Source organism: Besnoitia besnoiti, chromosome II (genome assembly GCF_002563875.1).
Source record: "Besnoitia besnoiti strain Bb-Ger1 chromosome II, whole genome shotgun sequence".
Lineage (NCBI taxonomy): Eukaryota > Apicomplexa > Conoidasida > Eucoccidiorida > Sarcocystidae > Besnoitia > Besnoitia besnoiti.
Genome location: NC_042357.1, coordinates 4,899,428 through 4,917,921, shown reverse-complemented (window position 1 = coordinate 4,917,921; position 18,494 = coordinate 4,899,428). Strand labels below are relative to the sequence as shown.

The 18,494-nt window shown below is 54.0% G+C and overlaps 3 protein-coding genes across 3 annotated transcripts; 1 reads left to right on the top strand and 2 right to left on the bottom strand.

Moving 5' to 3' along the window:
- Positions 1–871: 871 nt before the first annotated feature.
- BESB_040380 (HMG (high mobility group) box domain-containing protein) lies at positions 872–1,168 on the top strand (the record flags this gene model as incomplete). Its single annotated transcript, XM_029362624.1, has 1 exon — positions 872–1,168. One exon carries the CDS (start codon positions 872–874, stop codon positions 1,166–1,168), a length of 297 nt encoding a protein of 98 aa, XP_029221589.1.
- Positions 1,169–3,602: 2,434 nt separating this feature from the next.
- On the bottom strand, positions 3,603–5,444 carry BESB_040370 (putative polyubiquitin UbC; the record flags this gene model as incomplete). Its single annotated transcript, XM_029362623.1, has 1 exon — positions 3,603–5,444. The coding sequence occupies one exon, from the start codon at positions 5,442–5,444 to the stop codon at positions 3,603–3,605; it is 1,842 nt and encodes a 613-aa protein (XP_029221588.1).
- A 5,777-nt stretch (positions 5,445–11,221) lies between these two features.
- On the bottom strand, positions 11,222–17,234 carry BESB_040360 (uncharacterized protein; the record flags this gene model as incomplete). Its single annotated transcript, XM_029362622.1, has 7 exons — positions 11,222–11,256; positions 11,558–12,743; positions 13,261–13,339; positions 13,824–14,273; positions 14,837–14,971; positions 15,662–15,773; positions 16,217–17,234. The coding sequence occupies 7 exons, from the start codon at positions 17,232–17,234 to the stop codon at positions 11,222–11,224; spliced, it is 3,015 nt and encodes a 1,004-aa protein (XP_029221587.1).
- Positions 17,235–18,494: the final 1,260 nt, after the last annotated feature.

Here is an 18,494-nt window from a genome sequence, read left to right as displayed (position 1 = left end):
AGTCGTGGAAGTGTGAAGTGATCTCGAGAGGTCTCAAGGTGTCAGCCTTTCCGTATATGAACTTGTGTTGATCCCGTGAGTTCGCGTGCTTTGCGATTCTCATGGGTGGCTGGCGTGTCCGTTCGCGGAGGCAGAACTACTGGCTGTCTGGATCCTTAGGAAAAAAGAAAAACTGTGGCGTATGGCTGCCTCTGGACACCGTCTGTCACCAACTCGTTCCCCTGCTGGCAGCAGTACTGCGGAGTATGGTAGATCTTTGCGCGAACGCTGCATTTGAGTCGAGCCGGGGCGATAGAGTGCGTTCGTATGTTTCTTTTCTCAAAGATCTGCGTACTCCCGCGTACGCGCGTTCCCGATAAAAGCATATCCCCCCCGCTTGGGAGAGTTTTCTCTGTGCACACTATCCTCGGCTCGCGCTTGGTGCCTCTCTCCGCCGGGCGGAACGCTGCGGCACATCGCAGAAATCCGCAGCTGCTTTCGAGCCCGTTCCTGCCGGGCGCGCGAGAGAGCGGCTCGGTTTTTTTGCGCAAACAAGCGAAAGGCTTTTCTCACACCAACTGAATCAGCTGGATGGTGCACAACGCTCTTCACGCGTCTGGCCCCATCGCAGCGCCGCTGCTCCCTCCCGGAGCTCGCACGCTGCCGCCGCAGCACCTTTCCTGCACTACAACGCGGGTCTATCGGTTAGAGTCAGATCATTGTCTTTTGAGTCTCTTTATCTCTAAGCGCGTGAAGGAAGGCGCGCCTTTCCCCGAGACTGCTCTTCCCGCAGGAAATACGTGTGCGCGTATGCTCGCGTTCTGGAGCACTTGCTAGAGTAACAACACACCTCGGCAGACTACAGCAGTTTGCGTGTCCGCATAGACGGAAAATGGCGCCGAAGAAGGTCACCAAGAAAGGAGCGGAGGGGAAGAAGAAGCGCGCAAAGAAAGATCCTAACGCCCCCAAAAAACCGCTTTCGTCGTACATGATTTTCGCCAAGGACAAACGCGCCGAAATCCTCAAGAAACAGCCCAGCCTCAAATCCGACATCGGCGAGGTGGGAAAGATGATCGGAGAAGAGTGGGCTAAGCTCAGCTCTTCTCAAAAACTCACGTACCAAAAGAAAGCAGAGCAGGAGAAGGCTAGATACCAGAGAGAGATGTCTCTCTACAACAAAAAGAAATGAATGAAAGAGGCGAACGTCCATTAGATGCCGAGGTAGATCGAGAACTGATGGGATGAGCAGTAATCTGTGCCGGTCACCAATGGCAGATCCGGGGAGTCTCTTGCTCCATAGCCTCTTGCTTTTCCGGCCATGCGGTGACAGAAAACGAGTCCACAAACGGTCGTCTCTCAAAGGGAGGTCCTTGCGTCCCGTGCTCAAGGGACAAACAAACTAGTGGCACCAATGCGTGTCAGACATCTCACTGTAACTCATGGTGGGCTGAGGGCTTGGAGGAATTTTGTTTTCTTGGCTCACTTGTCAGAGAAACATGTCAGTGAACAGTTTTAGAAAAGTGACATGTGAAGGGTCGGGCCAACTTTTTTTCCGCTTGACACCGTCCTAGATGGCAACGGGCGTAAAATACAGTGTGGGCTCTCCGTCGTACAATGAAGGAGGCCCTGAAACTTCCAACTGATGGCCAGCTATTCCCAAAGAAAGTGTTATCCGCAATCGCACGACTGTGCTTCCAACAGAGTGTGCTGCCTGGTACCCACAGTATCAAAACTGACGATAGTAGAAAGTCGAGGTCCTTCCGCGTTGAAGCCGTCATTATATCGTTGTGCAAACTCAAAAACGCAATTTCTCCAGCCTCCACGGAAGATCGCACGCAGTGTGAGACTTTGTTAGATGAAGGACTCCGGGCAGGCCTCTGGAGAGCGAGCGCCGCTTAGCAGCAGCGCTCTGAAAGACACCTGCGCTGCCTCCCAGGCGAAGACTGCCTTCCAGGCGAAGAAAAGATACCATCATACACGCAGATATCGCAAGCAATGTCGGAGCACAGCCAGTACGCATCGCAGGAAAGTGGAAAGACGCATTTTCCTCACGCACGCTACAGTGGCGCAGAGGGCCGCGTCCTCTGGAATTCCCACAATCGGTTATCCGGTTCACGTCTGTCGTGATAGCGGAGCCGGTCATACCACCTGTTCACTTTGAAGGATGCGGAGACAAACCTGCTGTCCTGTACGTAAGCGTAAAGTCCGTCTTTGCCCGTGCCAACTGACCCGACTGTTAAGCGCCGCCGATTCGGAGAACGTCACTCCGGCTTACACGTGACACGCAAGTTCTCCTGCCGTCCGGCGTGGCAACAGGGCAGGTAGCAGTCTGTCACACCACCTACCTCCACACAGTTTCCTCGTGCTGTGTTCTCAAGTTGGGAGGCTGTAGCGGCGCGCAACCTTCCATGAATGTTCGTGGAAGTGAAGTCTGGCTTCCTTGCAATCGGGTCAAGTGACTCCTAACTCAACTAAGTGCTCTCCCTTTCGGTACGAGAGTGCCCAAGCCCGCCGGCGGAAGCGGCGGCAACCTTTCAAATTCCCTTCTGTTGAGGAATTGCTGATAGCTATTAGTTGTGGGCTAACGCTTTGGTAGCACATCATATCTTCGTTTCAAATGTGTAGTAGATCGCACTGAGCGTTTTGTGGTGGTCGTGCAGATGGGGGAACTCGGATGCTGAACCGCGCGTTTCTGCGTCAGCGAAGAGTTCCTGTGACCACGACGACCTCCGCAGGTGGCTCTCCTTCCGGGTTAAACCCGCAGTGGAATCAGACGCTCCCCTGGCGCGCCGCCTGCGGGAGAGTGTAGCCACTAACAAATACATTTCCCCTACGGTGCGTCGATAACGTACTCCTCAACCCCGTGGCAATCCACACATGTCCTAGGTCTCGCGCTGCGTAGCTTGTTGAGGCAGGGAGCAACGACGTGTTGCCAGGAACACGCTCGCCTCGACTATGATAAACTAGATGTACGCCGCTGGAATCTTCCGAAAGCAGAGAAATCGAGTCCGCCAGTCAGAGGCACGGCATCCAATCAGCATGATAAGAGAAGCATTTCACGCGCGAAGAAAACTGAGCTCTAGTGATACTACACTTCGTTGGCAGCCGGTTGTATCTGCTAACGCAGAACTCGGCCTGGCATTCTACACATTCTCACAAAGTGGAAACTGTGGTCCCTTGCAGTTCAATACCGCTAGCTGTCTGGTCATTCTCGGTTGTCGCTCTCATTAGAACCCGTAGCTTCTACCGTCCTACATCACGCCATCGAAAAAGGCTCCCGCCGGTGCCAGTTACGTGTCTCATACGCGACAGCCAGTCAGTCCTATGATCCTCTTCTACAACTGCAGGTGAGATACGCGAATCCAACTCGCAATCTAAAACTTCTGACACGGTTGCGCGTGGCACCAGGGAGCAACAGCTCCTCCAACCTTTGCTGGAAAACCTGAGAGTTTGGGTAGTCGCGATGACGACGGGACACGACGTACGGGAGAACGTCAATCGCACTCTTGCGAACAGCCAAAAAACGAATCAAAATCCCTGTCCCCCCGAACATGCAGACAGAAAAGATATACTGCATCGATTTCGAAACCGCTCCTGAAGTATCGTCCCAAGCTACATCAGCATTACAACTGCTTTGAGCATCCACCCCGAAGTCTCAAGACCAAGTGAAGAGTCGACTCCTTCTGAATGTTGTAGTCAGACAGAGTCCGGCCGTCCTCCAACTGCTTGCCAGCGAAAATCAGACGCTGCTGATCAGGGGGAATACCCTCCTTGTCCTGAATCTTCGCCTTCACGTTCTCGATGGTGTCTGACGGCTCAACATCAAGTGTGATGGTCTTGCCCGTCAGGGTCTTCACGAAAATCTGCATCCCTCCACGAAGTCTCAAGACCAAGTGAAGAGTCGACTCCTTCTGAATGTTGTAGTCAGACAGAGTCCGGCCGTCCTCCAACTGCTTGCCAGCGAAAATCAGACGCTGCTGATCAGGGGGAATACCCTCCTTGTCCTGAATCTTCGCCTTCACGTTCTCGATGGTGTCTGACGGCTCGACATCAAGTGTGATGGTCTTGCCCGTCAGGGTCTTCACGAAAATCTGCATCCCTCCACGAAGTCTCAAGACCAAGTGAAGAGTCGACTCCTTCTGAATGTTGTAGTCAGACAGAGTCCGGCCGTCCTCCAACTGCTTGCCAGCGAAAATCAGACGCTGCTGATCAGGGGGAATACCCTCCTTGTCCTGAATCTTCGCCTTCACGTTCTCGATGGTGTCTGACGGCTCGACATCAAGTGTGATGGTCTTGCCCGTCAGGGTCTTCACGAAAATCTGCATCCCTCCACGAAGTCTCAAGACCAAGTGAAGAGTCGACTCCTTCTGAATGTTGTAGTCAGACAGAGTCCGGCCGTCCTCCAACTGCTTGCCAGCGAAAATCAGACGCTGCTGATCAGGGGGAATACCCTCCTTGTCCTGAATCTTCGCCTTCACGTTCTCGATGGTGTCTGACGGCTCGACATCAAGTGTGATGGTCTTGCCCGTCAGGGTCTTCACGAAAATCTGCATCCCTCCACGAAGTCTCAAGACCAAGTGAAGAGTCGACTCCTTCTGAATGTTGTAGTCAGACAGAGTCCGGCCGTCCTCCAACTGCTTGCCAGCGAAAATCAGACGCTGCTGATCAGGGGGAATACCCTCCTTGTCCTGAATCTTCGCCTTCACGTTCTCGATGGTGTCTGACGGCTCGACATCAAGTGTGATGGTCTTGCCCGTCAGGGTCTTCACGAAAATCTGCATCCCTCCACGAAGTCTCAAGACCAAGTGAAGAGTCGACTCCTTCTGAATGTTGTAGTCAGACAGAGTCCGGCCGTCCTCCAACTGCTTGCCAGCGAAAATCAGACGCTGCTGATCAGGGGGAATACCCTCCTTGTCCTGAATCTTCGCCTTCACGTTCTCGATGGTGTCTGACGGCTCGACATCAAGTGTGATGGTCTTGCCCGTCAGGGTCTTCACGAAAATCTGCATCCCTCCACGAAGTCTCAAGACCAAGTGAAGAGTCGACTCCTTCTGAATGTTGTAGTCAGACAGAGTCCGGCCGTCCTCCAACTGCTTGCCAGCGAAAATCAGACGCTGCTGATCAGGGGGAATACCCTCCTTGTCCTGAATCTTCGCCTTCACGTTCTCGATGGTGTCTGACGGCTCGACATCAAGTGTGATGGTCTTGCCCGTCAGGGTCTTCACGAAAATCTGCATCCCTCCACGAAGTCTCAAGACCAAGTGAAGAGTCGACTCCTTCTGAATGTTGTAGTCAGACAGAGTCCGGCCGTCCTCCAACTGCTTGCCAGCGAAAATCAGACGCTGCTGATCAGGGGGAATACCCTCCTTGTCCTGAATCTTCGCCTTCACATTCTCGATGGTGTCTGACGGCTCAACATCAAGTGTGATGGTCTTACCCGTCAGGGTCTTCACAAAGATTTGCATTTTGGCAGAAAGAACTTACAACCACAGCGATGACCGCAGCCAAGGAAATTTACGTCGCAAACAAAGAGCCGGCGGGCGGAAGACTCCTGGTGTGAGGCGGTAAGGCCACCGAAGGAGCGGCGATACATGTGGCACCGGAAAACGGTTTAGTACACTACGCGGAAAAAGAGCCGGCTCTCCAGAGTAGGAAGCCCAAGCAGACGCAAAAAGTTGCTTAAAAAGGGCCAAAAAAGGAAGAAAGCAAACCGCAACAGGCCAAAACTGGAGCCGTCCACTCGGTAAGAAAGAAGCGACCGCAGGAAACAGCTGCGACGGAATGAACGGCGTGCCGTGTTTTTGAGAGCGAGGAGAAAGAGTGGTAGAGACACAAATTCTCCACAAAAAAACGAACCCGACGGTACAGCAGGAGCCGCCGGAAAGCACCGAGGAACGGGTAACTCAACAATGTAAAGCACTGACTCACTGAACCAACGACCACTCTACACGGTGTCATGACACGTAGGTTGACGAGAACATCAGGCCGCTCTCATGACCACCCGGTTGTACCGATCTACAACTCTTGGGAGGCAGCCCACTGCCACGCGTGTCTCTACCACCGACTTCTACCACCGCGCACGCTCGAGTCCGCTCATAAGACTGGACCAGTGCCGTCTTTGGACGACGCGCATGGATCAGCATCGGCATCCACACTTCTTTTCCCAGCGGGTTTCCGCTTACCCGAGAAACCACACCGGAATCCCACGTTTTTATTGCTTAACGTCATTAGACGCATGCTTTGGGAAGGGGGTGCACCGCCACGTTGTGGCTCCCGCTGTCTCAAACGAAAGGATAGGACAAAGTGGCTTCTGTTCCCTGTTTTCAGCTCAACAAATTACGAAGCAGCCGTGAACTGCGTTGCGTTTAGCTCACAGAATCGCCTGTGGAATGGAAAGTCTAGCTCGTGGATTAATGTCGCTCTTCAGTTCTAGGGTGCGATCCGAGCCCAGACTGAGTTCGGGAGATAGAGGTTTTTCGCCGCACCTTCGCACCTTTCAACGTGCGACTAACTATATCCTTGTGACCCCCCGTGCGTGAAAACGCGTTTCTCCTGTGTATGTCATCCTTGTTGCCTTGATTCTTGGGTGGAAGGAGAACCTGGGGTTTGTGATATTGTAGCGTCCGGATGGCTGTAGACGGATGAAGCAGGCCTACTGCTGTAAGCTTAGAGGATGGGCGTTTGTTTGCTGCGTCATGGTCGCAACCGTCGCCAAGGCGGTGGCCACAGGCCATTTGCAGACGGCTAGCGAATTCACAGTGGTCCTCCCAGAGCGAGCTAGGGTGAACGAGCGTGACGCAGGCATAAGCAGAAAATCCGAGGCTGAATTTGCTTTTCACCACTGGAGGCATCGGCGGCTGCCGTGTGTCATACGCTCTGGAAAACCAATGTAGCGGGAGCATTCCGCAATTTGGTCCTAATCATTGAGGTGAAGTCAGATAACGTTAGCCATCTTTAGGGGGCGTTCCCGCTTTTTCGTCACAGGTAGAATTGAGAGGGTACTATTCAGCGTCTTTCTGCGGAGGCAGCCTTAGAGGCCGTGGGCGACAAGGCGGCATGCATACTTCCAGGGGGGTGGTTGGGGAAGCACGACGCGTATGCGGTGTCGGCAAGGCCGTCTACGATGGTGTGGTGCCCTCTTGTATCAGCATGACCCCGTACAGGGATGGATACTGTATGGTAGCTCTTGGAAGCACGACGGGAGAGTCGTTACTCCGAATACGCCTTCCGATATCTAACGGTCATAGTACTGACGACTTGCGCCTCGTCAAAGAGGCACCGGAGGGGAAGACGCACGTAGATGAGGCTGATCCTTCTGCTAGTGTGCCCCTCGTTTGTAGCGTGTCTCTCTTGGGGGTCCTGGACTTTGTAACAAGAGGCTGCGAGGGCGGACCAGTGATCGGTTGCTTACAATTTTACAGTCATGCAACGTTCGTTAGCTCACGCACCGAACCGTAGCAGGGGCGGAAGCGAGTCGCCTGCGCGATGCCTTCAAAAGATGCCACGCGCGTCTGCTCGTGCATACGCCAGCGAAGCAAGTTCTGTAGTTGCAGCAGTCCATGTTTAGAGAGTTTCCCACCCTCGGGGGGTGACGATCGAGGCTCAGTTGCTCTTCGCACTGCTGGAGGCCAGCCGTGTGCGATGCGTTTTTTACAGCAGAAGTGCACCATCGGTCTTCGGCCGCCTTCAGCGTGCAGGTGCGGTTCCGTGCTTACCGGTCTCACCATACAGTGGGGTTTTCACCCGCAGGTTCGTGTGCGCGTACAGATAATGCGCCCACGAGGAGCGCGAAGTCGTAGCCCATGCGCGCCTGTCTCGCAGTCAGGGTCCCGAATAACATGCAGACACAGGACGGGAGAAGGAAGCACTGCAGAGCAGGGAAGAAATTATCTTAAATTTCTGCGCCGCCGTTCTCGGAGATTAGAGGATGACGTAGGTGTGCCATCGCTGTGGGTGTGTGTACTGCTGCAATAGCAGAGGCATACACGGACGGCATCGCAAACTCAAGAACACGATCAGAGCGAAGTTGGCTTTGTAGAGAGGTCGCCTCATAAGTTCCTCTCGTGATAAGAAAGGGTGGGAGCCCTAAGAACGCCAGTCCAGTAAAATGCTGGCCTGCACCAGAGCCAGGGGAATCGGTGAATGGTAACCGCACTTCGCGAGTGCCTGAGCATTACTGTGTCCGTAGGAGAAAAAGCATTTACTGTCTTACCTTCGATACGTCGCAAGCTACTCGTTCACGTCTGCTATGCAGTCCGGACAGATGACAGGCAGAATGTTCAGTTATATCCGTGCGCTAACCGATATGCCTGAACCCCCTACAGGCTGTACAGTGGGAGCAGGCCCTCCGTAGAGAGAAGTTCGGACCTCTGCTGCTTCTTAACGTACCGCCGGCTCTTCCACAGCCTCCTCTATTACGGTGCTAGAGCACTCGTCTCTCCATAGTTTCTTGAGGGGAACTGCAAAGAAGCCGACAAAACATCCAAACTGTAACTACTGCTGGACTAGCGATTTCGTCGGGAGACTCTGCAAACTTGCACATGCCTGCGAGACATGCTCGTCGCGTCGCTGCTCGCCCACCATACACAAGCCCGTGCGTGTTTCCCAATTTAGCCTTCCTAGCTGAACATCTTCTATGGAAAAAATGTGGCGTCGTTGTCCGTGTGGTTTTGCCTCGTCTTCCGAGGGGTTTACGCGCTTCTACTGGCGCACTACTTTGAAGCCGTGTTCCGTGACAAACCATATTGTGCCGTGCCAGTGACTGAAGAGGGAGGGCCGCTTCTGCTGAGTTTGATTACGGAACAATGTCCTCGTACGCATGTAACATCGAATTCTCTTAAGGTAACGAGTAGCTGCTGTGCAGAAACGGGGGCATTTATTGTTTTCTGACGCTCTGGTTATCCTGAAGCGTGTTAGAGATATATGGACCATGAGTTAATCGTGTACGTGGAACCACAAGTTTGGGGCCTGTCAGATACAGCGTCGTGTATTCTATTGCATTCGCGATGAGAAACTACTACGGAGTGTGGTTGATTCTGTGTGTAATCACCGCCACGCAGATAACGAGTGAGGCTATTGAGCATCGTACGTCGCGAAGGAGCAGCGATACAAAGTCTTTGCCAAGCCGCGACAACAGTGAGCCTTCTAGAAGACACAACACGACAAAGTCCACAGAGGATACCGACGAAACAAATCAGTCTTACGAAGATTCTCTAGTGTTACGTTTTCGGGGAAATGTCGTTCCCGAAAGACCAGACAATGGCCCACTGCCCAGGCTGCGGGGCGGAACGCTGATGGGATTGGCCTTGCTAACTTCTCTGTGTCCAGTACCCCTAGAACTTCGGGTGGTGCTCGGGGTGATGGCTGCAACAGAGTATCTGATTTCGATCTACTACCGCCACCGCATACGGCAAGACCAGGAAGCAGACAGGAAGGAGTACAAGGAACTGAGAAATCGAGTGATGCAGTACGAAGCAGACCAGTGGCGTGAGTTACAGAAGAAGCTGCGAGAGACGGAGTGATCGAATCAAGTGCTTTTTCAACTAGGCATACTGTCTCCTGACGTGCTGCATCTTTCCCGTTATTTGCCTGTTTGTGGCTATTGGCCATTCCTTTACAACTCGCCTGCGTATTTTTTTCACCCGCTCCGTCACCAGAGACAGCGGCCTCCTCAGCCGGACGCACACAGCCTTACTTCATGAACCAAGCACGCCACGCGTGTTTTTTTCAAGTTCTTCACCGGAGGTTCGGTTTTTTTTTTTAAGTGCGCAGAGTGAATGGCGTGGCAGGCAGGTTTCTGCCCCGGGACCGACCGCGGGCCAGTAGACAGAAGCGGTAGCGAGCGTACCATACAAAAATATCACAATTATGTGTGTCTTCAATTTCATATAAACTGGTTCTGGGGTGGAAGTCGCAGAGATGCACACAGACGGGCATCGGTAATAGACGTCACAGCCGCCATCCCTTCTTGGTACCGGAGATTACTGCTAATTGCAGAAATGTAGCTTTCCTGTTGCGAACACCATCGTCTCAAGGGACGCTACGCACTACGCAACGACGTTGAAATACGCAGTAGTGGAGGCGCGTCAGCGCGTACTTCTGTGTAGCATCAACCATGTGCGCATTACATGCGCAGGTGTGAGGAGTCCGAGCATCGTTCGGATGCTGTGGTGAAGTTAGTACTTGCTGGGGCGGAGGGCAGCTGTCTAGGGGTGAGTTGGGGGTGAGGGCGGCGATGATTGCTGGGCTCTACTGAGTATGCGCTAGGGGTCCGGTCCAAGAAAAAGAACACTTAACAGCGAAAAATCTAATAAGCACGAGTGATTCTAATAATCCCATTGGTGCCCTAAACCGTGTTTGTTTGTCGAGTTCTTCGTCAGAATCAATATACAGCTCAGGCGGTATTGGTATATCCACGCGATGACATCTATGTTGCGCAGTCAATGGATCAGGGAGAGCAGTGGCGCCCACATGAGCAGAGAAACAGGTAGTCAGGTGAATTTTCACCCGTTTCCGAAAAGTGACCCACCTCAGACGCCCGACCTGTTGTTTGCCGGGCGTTGCCGAATGCATCTGCACACTCTTCAGCGTCACATATGACTTACGCCTACAACCGTCATGGTTTCCTGACAGACTTGGTAGACACAGTGTCTTTCACTGTTATTTACCCGGCTATTCACACCCTCGAAAAAACCTTCGCGACACGTTGAACTTGAAAAACAACTTGTCACACCGTGTTACAATCACGCGAGCCGAGGCACCGACAAGTAGCTGGCAGGATTGGACGGTGCCGCCAACTTGGCATCATGAGCATTGTCCTTGTTCAGCACGAGAGTCGGTACGACGAGACAAGCTTCCAAAATGGCCCCATTTCCTAGAGGCACTCAAACGTGTTGCGCCTCGTTTTTCTTGCTTCCGCGTCTTGTCTCGCCGCATGACAGACTCATGAAAGTGCCACATACAACGGCCTCACTTCCAGCACACCGTTGTTATACTTCACCACACGGCATGTTTTTCATCAACTACGACCCCCTCTGCCCGTCAACCCCTTTGAGGAATAAAACGCAAGGGCTATCTGAAACTGCCTCAGCCCCTCCTGTGCCATCGTGTACGCCCGCTGGAAGCTGTGCACCACCGGATTTGCAAGACTCCCTCTCACCTTACCCTCAAACTCTACGACGATGTGGTGCCGTAGGCCAACTGACAGAGCTGCACCACCAATCATATACGCAAAGTATCACTGCTACAGGCTGTGAGTCAGTGAGACTCGAAATGGTCCTACAGCATAAGAGAACTTCAACATTAGCAAAGCGACAACGCGAAAGTTGCAAGTTGTTCTACGTCTTCGACTAGTGCATGACTTGAATCGGATGTCGACAGGCCTCTCGTGTCACGAGCTCGCTCAAGAAGATTTGGAAATTGCGAGCAGAAGCCACATTATGCACACGTTCGTGTACCAGGAAACACACTGTAGATATGACCACTGTGCATACATACACATACTACACACAAACATGAAAGAGCAAAGGAGTTAAAGCAACAATTGTCCTCTACGGCAATCGATGTGCTGCAAGCTTACCCACTGAAACTGCCGCGTCACGCCGGAGAAGCAGCCTCCTCGTGCAAAGGATGAGGACATCAGCATCCGAAGATAATGCCAGCCATGCGAGGACCTTGTGGTAGTCCTTGAGGAGGCTAACACTTCCTAAAACTTGCAGCAACGAAATCCAGCGGGGACCAAGGCGATCTTGCATACTTTTTGCGAATATCTCCGGAATCATTCCATGGAACGTCGCCACACTTTGCATTTCGGCGCCTTCCCTATCTTTCTGATCCTCGTGTGTTCTGGCTTCGGGGCCCACAGGGTCATTCCCTAGCTTTTCGACGGCCTTTTGTGCTGACAGTTCTTCTCCAGTGGTCCCAACTGCACCTATTTCCCCCTTGCTTTTCGCCTGTTCGCCATCCTGCGGCAGACTCCGATGATCGCCTGCCCGAACGTCGCCTCTCGTCATCAGATGGCTGGCCGCGGCATCATGCAGGAAGGCGTCCACGGCGGGGGGCTGGATACCGAAATCTGTTTCGTCAAGGGTAACGTCGTCTGTGTTGTTGAAGAATGATTCTGACGGGGCCTCCCTCGTCTGGTCTTCTCCCTGTAAGGTTTCCTCCAACTGCAACAGCTCATCGTCTGCGCTCTCATCTCCGTCTCGGTCCCATTCGCCTCCGCGTGACAGCCGACGGGGCGATGCTGCCCGCTTTCGACTGCTTCTGCTTCTCTTGTAGTCGCGTGTCCCTTGGATAGGGAACTGAGTTTCACCTTCCACTGCCTCACTGACAGCCGGCACAGAAAGTCGGGCGCCGCCTACATCACCCCTTATCGAGCGGAGACCGGGCCAATCAGTGGCTATGAAGAGAGACCTGAGGGCCAGGCCGACCGAGACGGCATTGGAAATGAACTCTTCCCCTCCAGCACTCGACGGGTACAGGATCTCGGGATAGTTGTAGCAGAAATCCTTTGTAAAATCAAACAACGGATCGTCTGCATTTAGCGGAACTACGTACTTCTTGACGCAGCGTACGCGCTGCCGCCCTAAGTCGTCGCTGACCCGAGAGAGCAACGCATGCGTCTCCACCAGCTGCTTGTCCATAACAAGGCTCGGAGTTTTGGCAATGCTAATGTACGCGTCCAAGTCTCTCTTTAAATCGACTACGAACGGCTCTGTCGCTGGCTGGAAAAGCGGACCACGACCTCGCAGATCTTTCACAGTCTAAGAGGAGATGGAGCACACACATGCGCACTACCGAACCCAAAGAATGAGGAATGTGTGCGGAGGGACACTCACGCTCAACGCATAGGATGGGAGGCACTGAGATGCAACGGGTATTGACTCAAGAGGAAGATAGCGAAGTCCAGATCTCTTTTGTGCCACAACGCGGTAGCCAGACAAGTGAATACTGAAGAAGAATCGAGTTAGAGAGGAGATGTCATCGGCGAGCCAGAACAAACACAGCCTCGAGTTACGGTACATCCAAGAGATGCACACAAACAGAGAACGCACACTAACCAAAATCCGTTCTCATGAGAAATCAACAGGCGAGGGGCTTTGAGGGAAGGGACGACGCGACGGAGAGTGCGACAGAAACAGACGAAAAGTGGACTCAACGAACTAACACATCTAGAGAAACGCCTAGCAATGCAAGAACAACGCGCAGTAATTCCATACAGAACACGGCACAACGCAGACGTATTGCACTTCAAAACCCAAACCGCATTTTTGGTCTCACCGTGATAAGCAGTTCCGCAAAATCAGCACTGCCAATAAGATCCATCACATATGCTTGCGCGGCAGCGGAGATCGGCGTTCTAGATACATCCAGGAAATACACAGGGCAAATCAGCAGACGTGGAGAACGATCGGCTCACCGATGTGAATATAAGAAGCAAGCTGATATGCTCACACGAATAGAAGCGAGGATGCTCTAGAACCAGCTGACTGATACGGAGAGAACACTGTCATGCTCGTGTCGACTACCGCTGGCAGCCACAGCCTTCCGACAAGTGGATACATGTCTCTGCTGAATCTGCATCGATGCAGCAACCTGTTCAAACAGTATTTCCGAGCCGGACGTACGTATTCGCACATATGAAGTACAAGATGACAGGGCATATGAATTATTTCCCTCACGACGACGCCCCCCTCCCCGTCTCGGGGCGCACAAATGAGAGGTGCTTTCCTGCTGCTACAGTTTTGCTCTCCAACGCGCGCCAGGGCCTCCTTAATTGTTGTAGTTTCCCGCGTTAACTTCGGAGGCTGTTCTGTCCCTGTCTTTGTCTGCTACGCTCTTACCGATAAAGCATGATTGGCACTGATCCCCGTAAGTGCGTGGCAGGGTCGAGGACACCTGAATTCTCTCCCTCCTCTGTTTCGGCTTCCTTGGTTGCCACAGGAAACAGCTGAGCATATTCATATCCGCCCCCACTTGTTCTGCCTTGCTGCATGTCGAGGTATTTTGTCGGATGACCGTGCCACGGATCCACAGTATGCTTGACGCGGATGTCGCGAAGTTTGATGAAGATCACTGGCAGCGGCGCGTCGGGAGAAGTGCCGCGCGCTGAAGCGTCAACAGCCTGCTGCACACTAGGCAGCAACTGGGCTGCAAGTTGCCCTAAAAGGTGGGAAGAGATGTTGCTCAAAGGAGAAGCCGCGGAACGCTCTGAAGTGACAACTTGGTGAACCGCCACATCGTACGTCAGCACCACGCCGGTGATCGACGCTGGCTTCGACTGGCCCAGTGTTCTGAAGCAAAGCAAATCCAGACAGTCACCGAGCCCCTTTTGCGTGGCAAGCAGGCCCGAGTAGGTGGAACCGGTTCAAAAGAGCTACACCCGCTTCAAGGCACTCACCACAGTGCAACACGGGCCTACGGCCTCACTGCGGGCCAGTACTTTTGAATAGACAGTGGCCTCTTCACAGAGATAACACACTCAAGGATGGACACATCTCCCCAGACACGCTTGCTGTTAAACCACGCCGTCTGGTGCGTACCGCCTTTCCCCGTCTCTCCACGCCCGCCTCTATCCATGGTCGGGGAAATGTCTGGAGTCTGCAATTCTGGCCCCGAAAGAGGTGGATGCGTCTCACCCGCACGGTGGCCGCTCGCATCTCTGCGTCTCTGGCGTGACTAGAGCTTGAAAAGCATCTCTGACTGACTTTGCGCCCTTGAGGAAGCCATCCCGGTCAACGAGAATGGACACGGCAGACACTCTGAACCGACCTGTCAGTGCTATCTGAAGCAACAAACAGCAGAAGCCCCGCTCATTCAGCCACCGTCTTCCTCGAGTATATCAAGAAACACGTACCCGATAGTGAACACACGCGCCTCAGGGGGAAGAGACGGGGGCGCGTTCTCTCGCGGCGGAGGAGAAGATGAAACTTGCAAGAAGACGCCTAGGTTTCGCTCCACCAGCGCTGCTGCGCACGCGTTCAAGACGCCTCTGGACAACCACGGAAACAGCGGAACAGCAAAGTCGGACCAACAAAACCCATGATGCTTACAGTCAGAAGTGCAGTTGTAAGCATAAACGTACTTGCGTTCCATAGTGTTGAGGCGCGTATTGACACACCCGTATTCGTACCTCTCTACGAGAATAGACGTACCTAGAACGTGTGTTCCGTCGCACACCTACGTTCGCAAAGAATATGTATGTAGTAAAAATCCAGTAAACACGGCTGACGCTGAATGCGCGTTTCTTCTTCGAGAGCAGAGATGCACAAGTGACACCATGCGCGTTTCTTCTTCGAGAGCAGAGATGCACAAGTGACACCACCCGCCTCCCACGAGGACGAACGAGCAACGACAAGCACGCGACCTGAGCCATTGGTGGAGCGGCACATTTGACTCAACGAAACGCAACACAGAGCGGCAAACGTACATCGAAGCAAGGGAACAGTGGGAGATACTGACCGGAGGCAGTTGAGAGCAATGCCAGCGACGGACGATTAAAGAAGGTGAGCGCTGAATTCAGAGCTGACTGCTCCAGAACTTCCAAAAGGAAGGGACACGGCCGCTCAGGACTACTGGCATGGCGGAAGCGAGATAGCGTCACAAAGTAAGGACCAAAAACGACAAGTACACGCCACGGATTGAAAACGCAACAACCAGTGAAATGAGATAAGAATCCTACCTTGCGGCAGTGGCAGAGAAGAAATAGACGAAGGAGTCTCGCAGCCCTAAAGCTTGAATCGCGCTCTGAGACACCTGAATCAGATACGTCGCAATCTTGTGGGCCGCCAAAGCTGTAGAGAAGCAAAAGAGGCCAGAAGACACAACTGCATATAAAACTCACCTTATGACGGAGGCTGGAGAAGAAGGGCCATCCGGAACAAAGCACTAATGCCCGCACAAACTCATGCAACGCAGGAGAAACGTATGACGAGGCGGCCTTCATACGTGAAATGAAGGCTGAAGACACATGTGGGAGCAACCAACGCACGAGAAGAGGAGGTATGCGCACGACAGCATGAAAGAGAGCGATCAAGGAAACAGAATGGTACTCAGGGACGAGGCAACAACCTTACCCTTCCTCCTCCCCTGCTGCGCCCTTCCTTCGCCAGTCCTCATGCACGCCCCGTATCTTATACTTAGTCTTCCACATGGGAAGAAGACCTGGCCGCAAGCCAGGTCTTCTTCCCGTGTGGCTTCGCCCTGTCTTCCTTTTCTCCGGCAATTTCTGCCTCACCAGTGGGATCGTCCACTTCGTCAGGCAGATCAGGCCACCAGGTTCCCGCTTGCCACGAACTCGCCGCCAGCCTTGTGACCTTCTTCGCCGCGTCGCGGAACTCCCTGTCTACGATCTCGCTGAGAATGTGGAACCCTACGTTCGGGAATGAGCCTCCCTGTATGTTTGCATCTTCCTCTTTTCCTCTCTCTGCTTGCTCGGCGCTTGCCGCTCTCCCCTCTTCTTCGCCTCCCCCATGCGTCGCCTCCTTATTCTGTACGCTTGCACTCTCACGCTTTTCCTCTACTGCTCCGCCTCCTCTGGGGAACTCAGCCTCTCCAGGCCCCCCCGTAAAAGGCGCTTCTCTGTGGAGAGCGGTGTTTCTCCTCGCCATTTCCTTCTTCAAGGACGAGAGGAGGAGCGGATAGGCGACTGAGATCGCCGGAGTTGCCATGGGCCGCCCCATGCTGCTTCTCGCAACTTTGCCGGCGGGGTACGGCCCCCGTGCGAGGAGATACATGAGCGAAGCGAGGCCGGGCGTGGGCTCCCCGAGCGGAAGACGGGCGTCATCCCCGTACAGATACGACTCGCCGACCCTGGCGCCCCCTGTGGACACCAACACATCCTCAACTTGAGAAAAAACAACTACGCGGTTCGACAAGGCAAACTTCCACCCCTTGAAGAAGCTGGTCTTGTCTTCATGCGCCGCCGGGCCTCCGGCACCAGTCGACGAAGCCAAGCCGCTTGATACATCACGGGTCTCCTCCCCTGTCGCCAGCTCAGGCAGACTGGTTGCAGGCGGCGCCCCTTCCTCTGGCCCCCCGAGCGCACACGCCGCCCACAGGACGCCGAGGACGCCGAGTAAGGAGGCCGAACGCAGGGCGATGCAGCAGGGACTCCGCAGGAGGGATGGGAAAGTAGGGGCAACACGACGACTGGACGTGGAAGACGAACGTGAGTTTCTGCTCTCTCCGCAGCCGCCTTTGGTCACTCGCCAACCGGGCGATGCCACGCCGGCGCGGACAGACCGGGACTCCATCCTCTGGCAGGAAGGGCTCGCATGCGTCTCTATCCGCTGCTCGTCTCGGTTTGCTGGTAAAAACGGCGAACTGGTGGAGACAGAAAGAAGACGGGAACAAGTCGCACCTGGAAGATAATAGAAGTGGGGGAAAATGAATAACATGAAACGAGAGCAGAAACAGCTTCTTCCCGCGATTCCTTCGCCACACCTGCGAGTCAAACCGGCCGAAAGCAGGCGACTACAAGTCGTGTCCGCTTCGTCTGCGGCTCAAAGCCGGTGTCTCCCTGTAGGGAAGAACAACGGCGACAATCACAAGATCTTCCGCAGCGATGCGGACACCGCTTTTACAGGTACACTCTATTCATGAATGCACCCACCCGCTCGCGATACAGGCAGTGCATTCAGTGCTTGGAAGGAAAGGTGAGGGTGGCAACGCGACGGGGGGGAAGGCCGCCGCCAGTCAACCGCGGCACTCGGGCGAGCGAGCGAGTTCATTGACTTCTTCTTGTGGGCGCTACACGGTCAACTCACGCGGAGGTGCTAGCCTACCTATATATATATATATATACACATAATTGTGCGTGAGCATGTTCTATGTTTACGGGTGTTTCAGCATCGCTGACACGGAGGAGCAGATAATATAGGGCGCGGGGACGCCCCTGCCGCTTCCTCTAGAGCAGCTGCCGTTCACACATGCACAGGCGTACACATCCGCAGGGGTCGCCAGTATCGAAGAAACAGAGACGCGTGGGACTGCTTTCGCGGTAGACTGCAGAGGACGCATGCCGCCGCAAGTATGTGTTCCCCTGCACGGAGCTGACAAAATGTCAGAGTCGTAGAGAGAAAGCACCGAGATGAACGCGCGAGCCAGTGCTGCGTCTCACCCTCCTAGTCCTGAGGCGCGCGCATGAGACGGGCAGGGAGACGACAGCGGACGGGGAGGAGCGCCGGCCCGCTAGCATTCTCCTCGGAGTCTCGTGGAGAATAGGACCCGAATTCTCCCGCATCTACCTCGGATGTGTGTAGGTATCTCCCACGCCGCGCAACACAGAAAGTGACAGCGGTGTTCCCCGCTGCCTCCTGAGGCCACAGTCCTCGCCGCGTCTCCGCTCTGCCAGCCACTCGCCTGGCGGGGATAGCCACTGTAGAAACTCAGAGAAGGGAGTAGCAACCCCGTACGCCTTTACGCACCTCTCAAGGCGTTCCCTGTTCATCAACAGCTTCTTCGGTTTGAGGAGCCGGCGGCAGCGCCTTCTCTGCCGCGGCCGTGAGCTCCCT